Here is a 16,516-nt window from a genome sequence, read left to right as displayed (position 1 = left end):
GCGCAGCCTTTTAGGGGAAAGGGAAATTGAAAGCAACCTCCGGCAACCTGGGACCCGCCCCTGCCTGCGCGAGCGGCCGCCCACATAGGCAGAGACCCGCCCCGACTGGAGTGGGGGCCGCAGAGATCCCCCCGACTGGAGTGGGGGCCGCAGAGACCCGCCCGACTGGAGTGGGGGCCCCAGAGACCCGGCCCGACTGGAGTGGGGGCCCCGGAGACCCGCCCCGACTGGAGTGGGGGCCACGGAGACCCCCCCGACTGGAGTGGGGGCCCCAGAGACCCTCCGACAGGAGTGCGGGACGCAGAGACCCCCCCGACTGGAGTGGGGGCCCCAGAGACCCCCTCGACTGGAATGCGGGACGCAGAGACCCTCCCCGACTGGAGTGGGGGCCGCAGAGACCCTCCCCGATTGGAATGGAGGGCGGAGTGGCTCCCCCAGCTCAGGCGTCCGGCTGGTGTCCATCCCGGGCTCGTTTTCTCCACCACGCCCACCCTTCACCCTTCCTCTCGACTCCTCCCCTTCTTGCCTTTTTCAGATCCTCGCGTAAAACTCCTCGCCCGGTCCCGCAGCGCGGGGCGCTGGCGTCATCGGTCTCCGGGCAGACGCGCCCGGCAGGGGTTGGCGGCGCGGACGCGGGGCTCGGCGGACACGGGCGCCCCCAGGCGGGCGGGCGGAGGGGCGGGGCCGCAGGTGCGCGCCGCGCGCGGGGCGGGGAGCCACGGCCGCAGTCCGCCTGGAGCTCGGTGCCGCCTGGCAGGGATGCTGCGGGTTGAAGCCCCTGCCGGGGACTTCTCGGCCGGCGAAGTCTGCACCGGGGTAAATGGCCCTGGGTCTGGGGGCTAGCGGATGGGCGCAGGAAGTGGGGCGATCGGGGGTGTGGGGCGCACTCTGCAAGTGCTGGGTAGCGAATAGCGGGACTGGTACTAGTGAAGGGCAGCGGGCAACTTGCCCTGCGCCCGGACAGTGCGTGGCCCGCTTCCCGACGCGGGTGCCTGGAGGTGGGCGGAGGGCTGGGGCAGGCGAAGCTGCCGGGGAAGGCCGGCGGTGCGCCCCGCGGGCCGCGTCGGGGAAGCTGCCCCGACGCTTTCGCTTTCGCTGGGCCTTCGGGAGTGGAGGCTGGTGAGCCCCAGTGAGGGGCTCGGAGCCGGGCAAACGGAGGGGGAAGCGGCCCTGAAGAAGTAGAGGTGGCACTGGGGAGGAAATGAGTCGGAGGATTAACTCATCCCGCAGCTCTGCTATTGACGTAGCCCTGGATAACTAGCACCCCCGGCGCGCATAAGAGTGGGTGTGGGTGACATTATCCCCCGGGAGGCCTGGAAGACCCCCGCCGCCCCCCCTCCCCACGCCTGGTCCTGGTGCGGCCCTGCTCATCCCCCGACACCCGCCTGCACGGCTGGAGAAGTTTGACCAGGCTGGGCGCTCAGGACAGGTGGAAGCTCCGGAGGCTGGTTGACTTCTGCTCTGGCTACCACTGCAGTTGGCTTGGGGGTAGCTTGTGTATAGAGGAACGGACTTTGGGATGGGGTGGCCTTGTTGTGGGGGTCTTTGATTCATGGCGAATCCCTTTATCAGAAAGCAAGCACGCTCGGGCTGGATCCCCGCGGGCCACAGTGAGGCATGGGGTGGCCAGAAAAGTACCAATGGGACCATTCGTAAATTGGGAAATTTCCCCCAAATAGGCGGTGGAAAGTAGAAAACAAAAAGCGGGAGGGGGATAGAAGTGGGGGAGAGATGGAGTAGGGATTAGACCTGACATAGGCTTTCGTCCCAGTAATCTTGGGTACGTCATTTCTTCTCTATAACTCAATGAACTGAGTAACTAAGTCGTTGTTCGATTTAACCAAGTATTTTTAAGGCTCCTTCAAACTCAGCCAGAGTGAGGAAACTATCTTCTTACTGTTCCTTAATTCTTTCCTTGGCTTGGAAAAAGCACCAACCACCCAGTTAAATCTTCTCCTGGTACAGATTTCTTCTCCTGACTGCAGAAATATTTATATCTTGCCCAGAAATTCCTGAAGTGAGACTTTAATTTTAATCTATTTGTCCCTTGCTGCGTTCCCTCTGCCTTGTCTCCTAACCATGCTAACCATTGACCTCTTCCGTGTTTTCTTTTGTCCAGTAAACTGAAAGAGCTCACTTCTGACGGAGGGGTGCAAGTGCAAGGCCCAAACTTGTTTTCCGTTCATAGTAACTGGCCTGCAGCACATCTGAGCACACAGGAGCTCAGGTGGTGGAGACAGCCATGTTGGGAGCTGTTTCACCAGGGCAGAGAAGTGTCTACCCCCCTTCCCTCAGAGAGTACTTCGGCCTCCAGGAACCTCACCAGGGTTCTCCTTACAGTGGAAAGATTTCCATTCGGGGAAATGGGGTTCGGATTCTGGCTCAGTTGGATGAAACAATGAAAGGGAAAGATTGAGAGAAAATGTTTCTAGCTCTGGCCTACATTACTGTATGGCCTTGAATCAGTCCCCTCGGGTTTCGAAGAACCTTTCTTTCCCCTTGTTTAACCCAAAGCCCAATGTGTTGATATTTTATACTCTGTGATTCTGCAGACAACCATCATGGCGGTGGAGTTTGACGGAGGTGTCGTGATGGGCTCTGATTCCCGTGTGTCTGCAGGGTGAGTACTGATAACTGCCATTTTCAGGGAAACTACTGACCCCCAATACACACTTTTTCATGAAAAATCTGGCAGATGGACAAGAGCTTTCAGAAAATGGAATGGACCTTTCCAAAAGCTATTCTAATACCATGTTGGTAGATTCTTGGATTTCTAAATTCGTGGAGGAGGATCTGAATGCTTGTATAGCTTGTCCCTGTATTATAGAGAGATGACAGTGAAATAGAATGTCAAAGGGACACAGGAAGTAAGCGGTTTTTGTTTTGGGAGGTAGGCTCTTCTTTCATATGTGTTTAGGGATTGAAAGGTGGGTTCTGTCAGGCAGAAGTGAGACCACCACTTCTCATTTACCATATTTTGAACTTTGTCTCTTTCCTGGTCAGTTTTGTCACATGCATAATGAGTATATGAGACAAGATCAACACTACCCGCATTCCATTCCATAGGACATAATTCCCTCAAGAGGCTTCATAAAGAAGTACTAATAAGACACAGATTTTTCTCAATTCAATGTTTTTTATTGTTATTAAAATTAAGTCTACTTTTGATTAAAATACTAACTATTGGAGATGATTTCTTCTTGCTCCCTGCTTTAATCCAAGCCTTACATTTCACACTATTCTCTTGACAAACTCAAATGTTAAGAAACATTAGACCAACTAACCTTAAAAATTCCTACAGTGGGCGTTGGTGGCTCAGGCCTGTAATCCTAGCTACTCAAGAGGCTGAGAGCTGAGGATCCAAGTTCAAAGCCAGACTGGGCAGAAAAGTCCATAAGACTCTTAGTTCCAATTAACCACCAGAAAGCCAGAAGTGGAGCTGTGGCTTAACATGGCAGAGCACTACCCTTGAGCAGAAAGCTCAAGGACAGTGCCCAGGTCCTGAGTTCAAAAACCCATGACAGGCAAAAAAAAAAAAATGTCTACAACTCCAAGGCTGATGGCTGTTGGCTGGTTTCCCACAGAATGGCAGTGGTGAACCGAGTATTTGACAAGCTGTCTCCTCTACACCAGCGCATCTACTGTGCCCTTTCTGGCTCCGCAGCAGATGCCCAAGCTGTGGCGGACATGGCTGCCTACCAGCTGGAGTTGCATGGGTATGAAACCCTGAGGTCCTGACTCCCCCCCTCTGTTCCTCAAGTTCCACCCCCGTGCTGTGGCCTGCTCTAGCTCCGCCATTTGTGCTTATGCATTTGTGAGCACCTGAATCTCCAACGCCAGTTTCTGCATCTGTAAAGAGAAGACATGAGTAACCTGTACCTCCCCAGGGGGCTGTGAAAGCTACTATCCTAATATAATTCATCCAGAAGAAAAGGATGATATGGAAGACCAAAGTATCAGGCAGTCACAAGATGAAAAATCAAGGTCCGGGCCGGGAGTTTGGCCTAGTGGTAGAGTGCTTGCCTAGCATGCATGAATACCCAGGTTTGATTCCTCGGTACCCCACATACATAGCAAAAAAAGCCAGAAGTGGTGCTGAGGCTCAAGTGGTAGAGCTCTAGCCTTGAGAAAGTCCAAGGACAGTGCTCAGGCCCTGAGCTCAAGCCCAGGACTGGCAAAAAAAAAAAAAAAAAAAAAAAAAATCAAGGTCCATGGGACCACAGTAAAGCTTATCTGGTTTTATCCAAAAGGGCACAGCTATAACAGACAAAAGAAAACTGCGATGGGGAAGTAGCTGGGTGGGGCCAAAGTCTAGGGTGTGAATGTTCAAAGCTTCGTCCCAACTAGAGAAGTGAGACTCCACTGAGCACTTGGGAGGGGAACTGGAATTTGAACTACTGCAGTTGGAGATTCAAGTACGCTTGGCAGGGATTATTGTGGTGATATAAGGGGGTGGGACCTCCGAAAATGGTGTCCCCCCTTACTCCTGACATTTCTTTCAGGTTGGAACTGGAAGAACCTCCACTTGTCTTGGCAGCGGCAAACGTGGTAAAGAACATTACCTACAAATACCGGGAGGACTTGTCGGCTCATCTCATGGTAGCTGGCTGGGACCATCGGGAAGGAGGCCAAGTGAGTCCCTTCCAAGACACACTGTCTCTCCTTCCGTGTTTCCCCACTGTTCCGGACTGGGAGATGAAAGTCAAATAGCATTGTAGCAATCAATTCCAAAGACACTTCTTCTGAAAGATGCTGAGGCTTTCGTGGATGGGGCAGGGGATAGTGAGCCTAATCTGCAGGGCTGGTGATGCTCTGGTCTGACTCGATGGTTCTTCCCCAAGGTGTACGGAACTCTGGGAGGAATGCTGACTCGGCAACCCTTTGCCATTGGTGGCTCAGGAAGCACCTATTTATATGGCTATGTGGACGCAGCTTATAAACCAGGCATGACCCCTGAGGAGTGCAGACGCTTCACCACAGATGGTAACTCACCAGATAGGAGGCTTGGGGAAGATTGATTGATGAACTGATTTTGCCAGTACTGGGGCTTGAACTCAGGGCCTGGGTGCTATCCCTGAGCTCTTTTTGCCCCAGGCTAGTGCTCTAACACTTGAGCCACAACACCACTTCTGGCTTTTTTCTATGTATGTGGTACCAAGGAATCAAACCCAGGTCTTCATGCATGCGAGGCAAGCACTCTACCACTAGGCCAAACTCCTGGCCCCCACTAGTTCTGGCTTTTTCTGAGTAGTTAATTGGAGGTAAGTATCTCAGGACTTTACTGCCTGGGCTGGCTTTGAACATGATCCTCAGATCTCAGCCTCCTGAGTAGCTAGGATTACAGGTGTGCACCACCAGTGTCCAACTGGGGGAAATGTTTAAACATGAGGAGAAAGTGGGGTGTGAGGAAGAAGTAGAGTAATAAGTGGATGATCATTTTAATTTAATATCCAACCTAGGACACTTTTGAAGGTGAAGGGAGACAGGACAAATGCTAAACTAGATAGGAGTTTGGGAACAAATCAGGGCCGCTTGGAGTAAACCAAGCGGCCAGCATAAAGACCAGTGGTGCTGGGCTACATTGAACCAGCCTGGTGGTTAAATATTAAAGGAGTTGCTTGGTAACTTGAGAACAGTCCTGGTAAGAGCATTTACACCATGAAGACAGAGGATACTTTTTTGTGCTTTTCCCATTTTTCTGTGTATGTGGTACCAAGGGTCTGATGCACACTAGGCAAGCATCTACTTACCACTAAGCCACAGCAGATACTTTGTTTGTTTGTTTTGCTGGTCTTAGACTTGAACACAGGGTTTGAGCACTGTCCTTGAGCCTCTTTGTGCTTAATGCTAGTGCTCTCATCACTTGAGCCACTACCAGATATTTTTAAATTTGTATTTATTGAGCCAGGAGCGTGGCCTAGTGGTGGAATGATGGTCTTGCAGGCATGAAGCCCTGGGTTCAAGTCCTTGGCATCACATACACAGAAAAAGCTGGAAATAATGCTGTGGCTCAAGTTGTAGAGTGCTAGCCTTGAGAAAGCCCAAGGACAGTGCCCAGGCTGTGAGTTCAAGCCCCAGGACTTGCCACAAAAAATGTATTTATTTTTTGTGTTTATGTGGTACCAAAGAATCGAACCCAGGGCTTCATGCATGCTTAGGCAAGCACTCTACCACTAAGCCACATTCTTTTCCCTTAAATTTTGTTTGAAGCTGGCTTATCAGCACACTACTGAATATGTCTCTGCAAGTTGAGTATTGGAGGGAAGGTGGTGAGTGGACAAGAGGGATAAGAAATGTGTTTGATGCTAAGCCTTTGTCTCCTTCTCTTTGACTTGAATTCCTCTTTAGCCATCGCTCTGGCCATGAGCCGGGATGGCTCGAGTGGGGGCGTCATCTATCTGGTGACTATCACAGAGGCCGGAGTGGACCATCGCGTCATCCTGGGAAATGAGCTGCCCAAGTTCTATGACGAGTGACTCTTCCTCGATCGCCCCTTCCTCATTTGTAATAAACTACCTAGGACAAGAAACCAGTGTGGTCCATGGGAAATAGAAGTCGAGGAGGGGCTGCCCTCCACACGTCAGCATGCCCCTTATAACCTGTCACCCCAACTCCAAAGCAACTATCTCAGAGAAAGGAGAGACCAGAACATTGGGAGGAGAATGAGTCCTTCACTTGACGGGTCCTCGTGTGCTGATTTTTAACTATTACAGACGGCAAAAATCCTCATAGGTTACTCAGGGGTAGAGCATGTGCTTGGAATGTTCAAGGGTCCTGGGCTCAGTCCTCATCACACACACAATACATACCTGTAGACATACAGATAGATTGGTGACAGATAGATAGATAGATAGATAGATAGATAGATAGATAGATAGATAGACAGATAGATATCTTATTGTGAAACTCAAGGATGAAACTATATAAAGATTTTCTCACATTTAGGAAGCTATCACAGCTATCACAAAGCTGACTTCTGGTCCTCTTTGTCCTGCATTTCCTGCACATCAGCACAAATTATGAGCCCTCATTTTCCTCTCTGTCAAAAGGAAATGAGTGACTCCTTTAGAGAGCTATGGCTCAGCATTCCACATCAGTTTGGTTACAAGTGAACAGTTAAATCAACAGATAAAGTCAACAGAAGTAGAAATGGGATTTCAGGCCAGGCACACAAATTCAAAACCCTGTGAAACAGTCACATACCCTTGGGATTGGCTGGCAGGGTGGCGGGGGGGCAGGAGGAGGAATATCTCTAAGCCTACAAAATCCTGGAGTTGTTTCCAGCCTTGCTGTTTTATTTTTAATTTAAACAATAGTTCAAGAGTCCCTCTCTAGGGCCAGGAGTTTGGCCTAGTAGTAGAGTGCTTGCCTAGCATGCATGAAGACCAGGTTCAACTCCTTGGTACCACATACATAGAAAAAGCCGGAAGTGGGGCTGTGGCTCAAGTGGTAGAGCTCTAGCCTTGAGAAAATCCAAGGACAGTGCTCAGGCCCTGACTTCAAGCCCAGGACTGGCAAAAACAAATCCCTCTCTGCCACTGATCATCAGACAGGACAGGAAAGGAAAGCAAGGCATTCAAGGACTCTGAAAGCAAACAAGAGCAGCCTGGCTGGACAGTCTAAAGGGAAACTGGCTATCATCTGCAGGTATCTCCTGCACACTTTGCTCTCAAGTCAGCCTCAGGTGCAGACAAGCTGGTGGCAGCACAGCTCAACCTCCAGAATGAACACACTTCCTCATAAGAGAAACCATTGAAAAGGAGAGGCCCCTGTGGGCAGAGCAGAGCAAGGTAGATGACTCTCCAAAGTGAGAGGTCTGGAGATAGGGAGCTCCCTGACCTCCGGTAAGAATCCTCATGGAAGCTGAAAGCATGATGACACACCTAGAGCGGCATAATGAAGATCTGGAGAACTGCATAGAAATTCAACTTATTAAAACTGGAAAGCTTGCTGGGCACTGAGGGTTGTGCCTGTAATCCTAGCTAGTCAGGAGGCTGAGATCTGAAGGTCATGGTTCAAAGCCAGCCCAGGCCAAAAAGTCTGTGAGACGTTTATCTCCAATAAACTACTCAGAAAAACGCAGAAGTGGTAGAGCACTAGCCTTGAGGAAAAAGAGTTCAGGGACAACACTTAGGCCCTGAGTTCAAACCCCAGGACCAGCCAAGAAAGAAAGAAAAGCTTTTTTTTTTTTCTGACCAAATGACTGTGGTTTTTACACGCCTATTTCTCAAAGGATTTATAACCACTTACAGAGGTAGGCATGGTTTTTAGAAGAACAAATCTTGATAAAGGAGAAACAAGGTTAAGAAAATAAATGAGGCCAAGGACTAAATACAACATGAATATCTAATACCCACAACCAAAGAAAAGTGGCATAAGGTGGTTTACACTGGCTTACAAGGACAGATTGCATAATATTCAAAAGTTTACAACAAACCAGAAAAAAAAACTTTAAAAAGCATTCAAGAATTTAGAAAGGCAGTTGTTAATAATTGTTTTTTTTCTTTTTGTCTTTTTTTATTGGTACTGGGGATCGAACCCAGGACATTGCACTTGCTAGGCAAATGCTTTGCCACTGAGCTACATCCCAGCCCAATAATTGGTTTCTTGCTGTTGTGTGGGGTGGAAGTATTTATACTGTGGAGGTAAGTAATAGTACAAGTCAAAACTTCAGTATTCAGAGTGGGAAAATCTTCAGAAATCCAAGACAAGAAGGCTCATTATAATAACTATAATTATAATAACTAGTTTAACACAGCCCTGGAGTTTGGACCAACCTCAAGAAAAGTGAGGAAAATGAGAGGCCTAGAAGATTAAACTGTTATTCTTTGCAGTTCAAATGCTCATCTACTGTATTAGTCTGTTTTCATTCACTATAATAAAAGCTGGAGATTTAAAAACTGAGTGTGGTAGTACATATCTGTAATTCCAGCTACTCAAGAGGCTAAAATCAGGAGAACTGAGGTTTCAGAGCAGCCTGGACAAAATTTTTTCAAGAATTCATTTCAGGGCCAGGAGCTTGGCCTAGTGGGGTTGAATGCTTGCTTAGCATGTACGAAGACCTGGGTTCAATTCCTAGGTACCACATACATAGAAAAAGCTGGAAGTGGTTCCATGCTCAAGTGGTAGAGCCCTTGCCTTGAGAAAGCCCAAGGACAGTGCTCAGGCCCTGAGTTCAAACCCCAAGACTGGGAAAAAAAGAAAGAATTTATTTCAGCCAGTGTAAAGTTGGGCATGGTGCTGTGTGCCTGCCATCCATGCTGTGTGTGAGGTCTAAATAGGATGGCCACTATTAAAAAAAAAAAAGAATAAAGCAAGAAGGCTAGAGCTATAGTTTAAGTAGTAGACCACCTACTTAGCAAGCACAAAGCTCTGAGTTTAAACTCTAATACAGATAAATGAAAGAAGGCAGGCAGGAAGGGAAAGAAGGAGAGAATGGAAGAATCTAATTGACTCAGTACTTTTTTTTTTTGGTGGTGGTAGTAGGGCTTCAACTCTAGGCCCATGTCCCTGAGCTCTTCAGCTCAAGGCTAGCACTCTGCCACTTTGAGCCACAACACCACTTCTGGTTTTCTGGTGGTGAATTGGAAATAAGGGTCTTTAGTGCCCAGGCTGACTTTGAACCGTGATCCTCAGATCTCAGCCTCCTGAGTAGCTAGGATTGTAGGCGTGAGCCTTCAGCGCCCAGTTTTGACTCCGTTTTTTTTTTTTATCTGTTTATTTATTTTTTGCCAGTTGTGGGGCTTGAGCTCAGGGCCTAAGCACTGTCCATGGACTCTTCTCAAGACTAGAGCTCCACCACTTGAGCCACAGCATCACTTCCAGCTTTTTTCTATGTATGTGGTATCCAGGAATCAAACCCGGGTCTTTGTGCATGCGAGTCAAACACTCTACCACTAGGCCAAACTCCAGGCCCTGACTCAGTATTTTTGAAGTTCCAATCTATGTTCACGAAGTCTTCTCCCGTTGAGTGTGACAACATAGCTCTCCATCATGATTACACAGAACAGAGATGGTATGTTGCCACTGTGGTTGCTGGAAAGCCAAGAGATATGGGACCAGAGTCCCAACATCCCCTTCAAAGAGCAAACCCTCAATGAATCTAACTTCTTTCCCCTAGGCCCCACCTTTTAAAGATTTCCTGCCTCCTGATAGCCTCATGGGCTGAGAACCCAACCTTTAATAGATGGATTTTTGGAGTAGAGGATCATTTCAGATCCAAACTATAGTACCTACTTAGAAAAAATCAACACCAAGTTATCAAAACATCAATGCCCATACACAGGGTCATGTAGCTCATAAACTCAAGATAGCCACTCCAAACTAGGTACCACGAGGTGGTAGCTAGGGTATGGACACTGATTACATTTTCTGAGTTTTCATTAGACGTAGACCCCTTTAGAGACTTGTGAAATTTCCCCTGCCTTAGTCCTTCCTCCTTAGAATGAAAATCAGAAAACTCATTTCCTCTGGTTTTCTTCAAAGCTAAGGCATAAATGTGGGAACAGTTCCCATCAATCAGATTCAACCAACTGGAACTTCAGTTCAAGAGTGAGTCACAAGCCGAGCGCTGTGGCTCACTCCTATAATTCTAGCTACTCTGGAGGCTGAGTGAAATCTGAGGATCAAGATTCAAAGCCAGCCCTGGCACAAAAGGACCTGAGACTCTTATCTCCAATTAACCTCTAGAAAACAGAAAATGGGGCTTGGCTCAAGGGTAGGATGTAGTATCCTTGAGCTAAAGAGCTCAGGGACAGTACCCAGACCCAGAGTTAAAGCGGTAGCCTTAAGCTGAAGAGACCCAGGGGCAATGCCCAGTCCCTGAGTTCAAGCCCCAAGACTGACAAAAAAGAAAATGAAAATTATTTCCTCATAGGCTCATTAGAAAATAAGAATACATCAAATAATCTATACAACATTCTAAAGTGGAAAATAGAGCAGTTAAAATAGCATATACAGTTTTCTAAAATAAGGTATTATAATTAAATTATGGTCAACAAGTTCATCCAGTCTTATTCTTGCCCCATTGATCTTAGGCAAGCTGAATATGTTAATGTTAATGAATTCATCATTTTCTGTATTGAAATGGTTCTATAAGTTCCAAGTCTTCTGGTATAATCTGGTGGGTATCAACAGCTGGCAACAGAGCTTATACTCATAAATTTCTTTCTGCAATGCTCTTCTCCAGCATATGGACAATAGCTGATGGAATCATTTCTCCTGAGCCTCTGCACTTGTCCTTTTCTGTTATTTCTCTCATAAGACCCAATTTTGGATGGGTAGCTTATAGCCTAAGTCCTTCAGGCACAAGAGAAAAACAGAAAGCAGCTGTCTTTAGCAAGACCAGATGGCTCTGTTTAACTCACTACAAGATCAGAACAGATCAGATCAGAGATCAGAGCAGAAGAGCAGAATCTTCCATAGGTGACTTTTTCACAAAGCTAATACCCATTTTAGACACAGAGGGCGTGGAAGCCTCCCTTGGTTTTCTAGTCCATCCCATAATATGCGCGATCAGATTCTGCCCAAGTGATGAGGTATTTTTCTAACTTACATGATGATTTCTTTATAGGTGATATACAGCAAGGTTACCTTTACATACATCAGATATTAAGAGCATTTCCTTTCATATAGTGTCATTCTCTCCCATTCCCTCCCTCCCATCTCCACCCATAGTTCACTTTCTTCCGTGTCCGGTGAGCTCCCCTGCTGCATCTCTTCACCCTTTTCCCTCTGATTCTGTACCCCCCCCCCCACAGATGGTAAAGAACACAGAGTGACGGTATTTTAAACTCACAAATAAACTGGGCAGGGTGGGGGGGTGTGGGCAGGAACATAGTCTAGTGGTAGAGTGCTCGCCTACAGCATGCAGGAAGCACTGGGTTCAATTCCTCGGTACCACATTCACAGAAAAAACTGGAAGTGGCACTGTGGCTCAAGTGGTAGGGCACTAGCCTTGAGAAAAATGTGTCCAAGGGCAGTGCCTAGTCCCTGAGTTCAAACCTAGGACTGACAAAAAAGAGGAGGAGCAAGAGGAGGAGGAAGATGAGGAGGAAGAGGAGAAATTTGGATATTAAATGTGCCAGAAATGGAGTAAAACAAGGGTATACTTGTATCCCTCCTGAAACCTATGCAGCTGGAATAGTGTTCCACCTGAAAAAAAAGTATCAAAGAAGATCGAGTTCCTGGGGGAGGGGGAAGTTCTATAGTTCCCCCCATATTTTGAGTTTGGTATACTTGGTAGCTCTCTCAATAATACAGAATTTTTTAATAGATGAAGTATACTAAATGTACCTAATTGTTTCTAATTTCTTCATTTCCTATGGGGAAAGGTTAAATCTTTGGTGCCACTTAGTGGTCAAATGATTAATGGCTGGGTAATGAGTTTGAGGGGAGGAAAAAAAGTAGCTTTCCAATTTCAGTATTCTGAATTTAGGAGATGAGTTTGAGGAAGGCTAAAACAAAAGAGAATTTTCAAAGGCAACTGTTGCTAAGGTAAATCCACAGATGTGTGAGAATGCACCTAAGCTTTGCTGTCTCAATAATCAGCATGAAACAATTTAAATAAATAGAAACTGGGCCTGGTGGCTCTGCCTGTAATCCTAGCTATTCAGGAGGCTGAGATCTGAGGATTGGGGTTCAAAGCCAGCCTGGGCACAAAAGTCCGTAAGATTCTTCTCTCCAATTGACCACCAGAAATGAAAAAAAGAGAAGAAAAGAATTGACACATGAGCAAAAATACTGAATATTTGTTCTTCTGAGCTGTGGCTATCTCATTCAACATAATTATCTTCAGTTTCATCCTGTTCGTTCTTGTGTTTAAAACATACCTCATTTATCCATTCATTTGTTAGACAGGCAACTCAGTTGACTTCATAGCTTAGCTGTTGTGAATAGTGATGCAGGAAACAAGAATGTGCAAGACAGAGTTCAAGCCCCACAACCGACCAAAAAAGAGAGAGAATGTGCAAGTATCTCTATTGCATGTTAATTTAAAATCCATAGACTATATACCAAGAGGGATATAGCAGTATCATGTGATAGCTCTATATTTTGTTTTTTGAGGAAAGTTCATATCAATTTCCATAGCGACTGCACTGATTTACATTTACAACAGTGCATAAGGGTTCCTTTTCCTGTCCACCTTCCTCCATCCTTCTCAGCATTTTGGGTTGATTTTTGCCTTCATAATTTTGTTTCTTTGGATGATAACTACTTATCTTGAGCAAAATGGATCTCACTGTCATTTCTATTTGCATTTCCTTTATTGGTCAAGAATGTTGAACATATGTCTGCAATATTTTTTGTTACTCACCATTACTTCTTTTGAAGATTATCTGTTCAAACAAATTCAGATTCAGTTCAGTTTGTGAACTAAATATTTCAGCATCTAATTTTTTTTGAAAGGAAGGAAGGCTTTTATTTATTTATTTATTATTTTATTTTATTTATTTATTTATTGCCAGTCCTGGGCTTCAGCTCAGGGCCTGAGCACTGTCCTTGGGCTTTCTCAAGGCCAGAGCTCTACCACTTGAGCCACAGTACCACTTCTGGCTTTTTTCTATGTATGTGGGACTGAGGAATTGAACCTGGGTCTTCGTGCATGCTAGGCAAGCAATCTACCACTAGGCCAAACTCCCGGCCCTCAGCATCTAATTTTTAAGCATTTTATATTATTCTGTATATTAATCATTTGGTGCGCGACTTGCAAAGGTTTTCTCTCATTCTATGGGTTATTTCATCAGTCTGTTAGTTGTTTCTTTTTGATGAACTCTTATTTGTCAATTCTCTTTCTTCTCTCTCTCTCTCCTCTTCCTCTCTCTCTCCTCTTCCCCCCTCTCTCTCTTCTCTCTCTCTCTCCTCTTCCTCTCTCTCTCCTCTTCCCCCCTCTCTCTTCTCTCCCTCCCTCCCTCCCTCCCTCCCTCTCTCCCTCCCTCCCTCCCTCCCTCCCTCCCTCCCTCCCTCTCTCTCTCTCTCTCTCTCTCTCTCTCTCTCTCTCTCTCTCTCTCTCTCTCTCTCTCTCTCTCTCTCTCTCTCTCTCTCTCTCACTCCAGTCATGGGGCTTGAACTCAAGACCTGGGCATAGTCCCTGAGCTTCTTTTGCTCAAAGCTAACCTTGTAGTACTTGGGCCACAGTGCTACTGCCACCATTTTCTGTTTCTGTGATACTAAGCTACTAGGGCTTCATGCATGCAAGGCAAATGACATTCCCAGCTCCAGGAGATTTTTAGCTCTAATTACCCATTAAAAAACTAGGAAGGAAAGAGGGAAGGAAGGAAGGAAGGAAGGAAGGAAGGAAGGAAGGAAGGAAGGAAGGAAGGAGAAGGGAAGTAAAGAAAAAAAGGAAGGGAAGGAAGGAGAGGGAGGGGAGAAGGGAGAGAAGAGGAGAAAAGAGGAGAGGAGAGAGGAGAATAGCTTCTAAGAATAACTAATAATACAAGTGTGGTGGCTCACACCTGTAATCCTAGCTAATCAGGAGGTTCTCAGGATTGCAGTTCAAAGCCAGCTCGGGCACTAAAGTCCGTGAGACTCTTATCTCCAATTAACCACTAGAAAACGGAAAGTGAAAGTGAGACTGTGGCTCCAGGGGTAAGGTGGTGGCCTTGAGCTGAAGAATTTAGGGACAATGCCCAAGCCCAGGGGTAGGGCAGTAGCCTTGAGCTGAAGAGTTTAGGGACAGTGCCTAGGCCCAGAGTTCAAGCCCCATGACCTACAAAGAAAAAAGAAACAATAAATGGAATAAATGTATAAGTAGTTCATTTTACCACCACCTTCACTTCATTTTCCAAGTAGACTTAAAAAGAAGCATTCATTACAGGATCCTTAAGTAAAAACATTGGCAGCTGGTAGCCTGTAGGTGTCAGCAAATACCTATGAAGGGCAAGAAAATTTCCTGCCAGGAGGAAACTGTGTTCTGAATTTTTGTCTTCTTTGGTTGCCCACCGTGCATAGGTTTTTATCCTGTGTGCTCAGTGTCCTCTCAGTAGACTATAACATGAGCCCCAAGCAAACATGTTCTCTTATTTGTCTTATTTAATCGCTGTATCTTGCTTTCTGGGTGTTATTCAGTTCATGGAGCATTCTGGGAGATCAGGCTCGTCCTTTTCTCTCTCTGCTCTGAAGAATGTTTCGCTGGATGTAAAGCTCCGTGCTTCATCAGTCAGTCTCGAAGGGACTGAACCACCACGGGGAATGCACACATCCTCTTCAGGGGTGGAAGGAAATATATATTCGTTCCACAACTTGTAAACGTTCTCTGCGTTATTATAGAGTATATAGCCAAGCCATAAGCTATTGCACCAGTGCGGATAATTTATAAAAACGGTAAATGTGTATGTGTAGGTAAGCATTGCTGAGAGGGCTTTAGACTTCATTTAAAAGGTTTCGACCCCACAGTTTTGGCCACCTGATTGGAGAGTCGGCTCGCTCTTTCAGGAAATGACAGGATCTCACTCCACTCAAAGAACCTTGTATGTGTTTGTTTCATGACATTTATCGAACTCCACTGACATGGCAGTCAGCTCTTTTGGTCATCAATCTAGTTCTAGAAACTAAGAATATCTCAGGCATTTTTAGTTTAACATTAAGGGGGCTGGGAGCTTGGCCTAGTGGTAGAGTGCTTACCTAGCATGCACAAAGACCTCAGTACCACATACGTAGAAAAAGCTGGAAATGGTGCTGAGGCTCAAGTGGTAGAACTCTAGCCTTGAGAAAGCCCAAGTACAGTGCTCAGGCCCTGAGTTCAAGCCCTAGAACTGGCAAAAAAAAAAAAACTAAGAAGGGAAGACAAACATGATTTTCTTTGTACCAGCAGAAAGAAAGAAAAAAGACTTAGTAAAAATAAAAATCTTCCGTAGTGAATGTGGAAGTAATACTGAACATCATAACGCATTAAGTAAAGATGTCATCATATCAGTTATGATTTTTGTTGTTGTTGTTTTCTGTTGTTGCTGCTTTACCATAATGGGATTTGAACTCCCAGCATCATGCTTCCTAAGCATGCACTCTAACTGCTGAGCCAGGCCACCAGCCCCAATTTTTGCTAGTTACTATTGAAATAGGGCTTCATTTCCTCGCTAGGGTTATGAGTGGGCTCAGCTCACCTGCGGTAGGCTTCTTTGTAGCTAGGATAGCAGACCCACACCAACATGTCCAGCTCTTTATTCAGGAGGGGTTCGCTGGGCGCTGGTGGCTCACGCCTGTAATCCTAGCTACTCAGGAGGCTGAGATCTGAGGATGGTGATTCAAAGCCAGCACAGTCACTAAAGTCGTAAGACTCTTATCTCCATCCAGTTAACTACCAGAAAACTGGAAGTGGTGCTGTGGCTCAAGTGATAAGAGTGATAAACTTTGAGCTGAAGAGCTCAGAGACAATGCCTGGGTACACAGTTCAAGCCCCACACCAATAACAACAAAAAGAAGGGATTCCTGGAAACAATTCTCTACCTGTGCTTACTGCTCCAAGCTGCAAAATGAAGTCTTAATACATCAGTAGTTATAAAGTAAGCACAAAGGC

General features: G+C 46.3%; 1 protein-coding gene across 1 annotated transcript; it reads left to right on the top strand.

Annotated features, from left to right (window-relative positions):
* Positions 1–687: 687 nt before the first annotated feature.
* Psmb9 (proteasome 20S subunit beta 9) lies at positions 688–6,529 on the top strand. Its single transcript, XM_090356038.1, has 6 exons — positions 688–816; positions 2,553–2,620; positions 3,585–3,716; positions 4,503–4,632; positions 4,842–4,983; positions 6,349–6,529. Exons 1-6 carry the CDS (start codon positions 760–762, stop codon positions 6,474–6,476), a joined length of 657 nt encoding a protein of 218 aa, XP_090212164.1. The 5' UTR covers positions 688–759; the 3' UTR covers positions 6,477–6,529.
* The last annotated feature ends 9,987 nt before the right edge of the window (positions 6,530–16,516 follow it).

The sequence above is a fragment of the Megascapheus bottae genome, chromosome 22, assembly GCF_031878675.1.
Source record: "Megascapheus bottae isolate mThoBot1 chromosome 22, mThoBot2.hap1, whole genome shotgun sequence".
NCBI lineage: Eukaryota > Metazoa > Chordata > Mammalia > Rodentia > Geomyidae > Megascapheus > Megascapheus bottae.
Note: the sequence above shows the minus strand (reverse complement) of the source record. Positions and strands in the feature narration are given on the sequence as shown.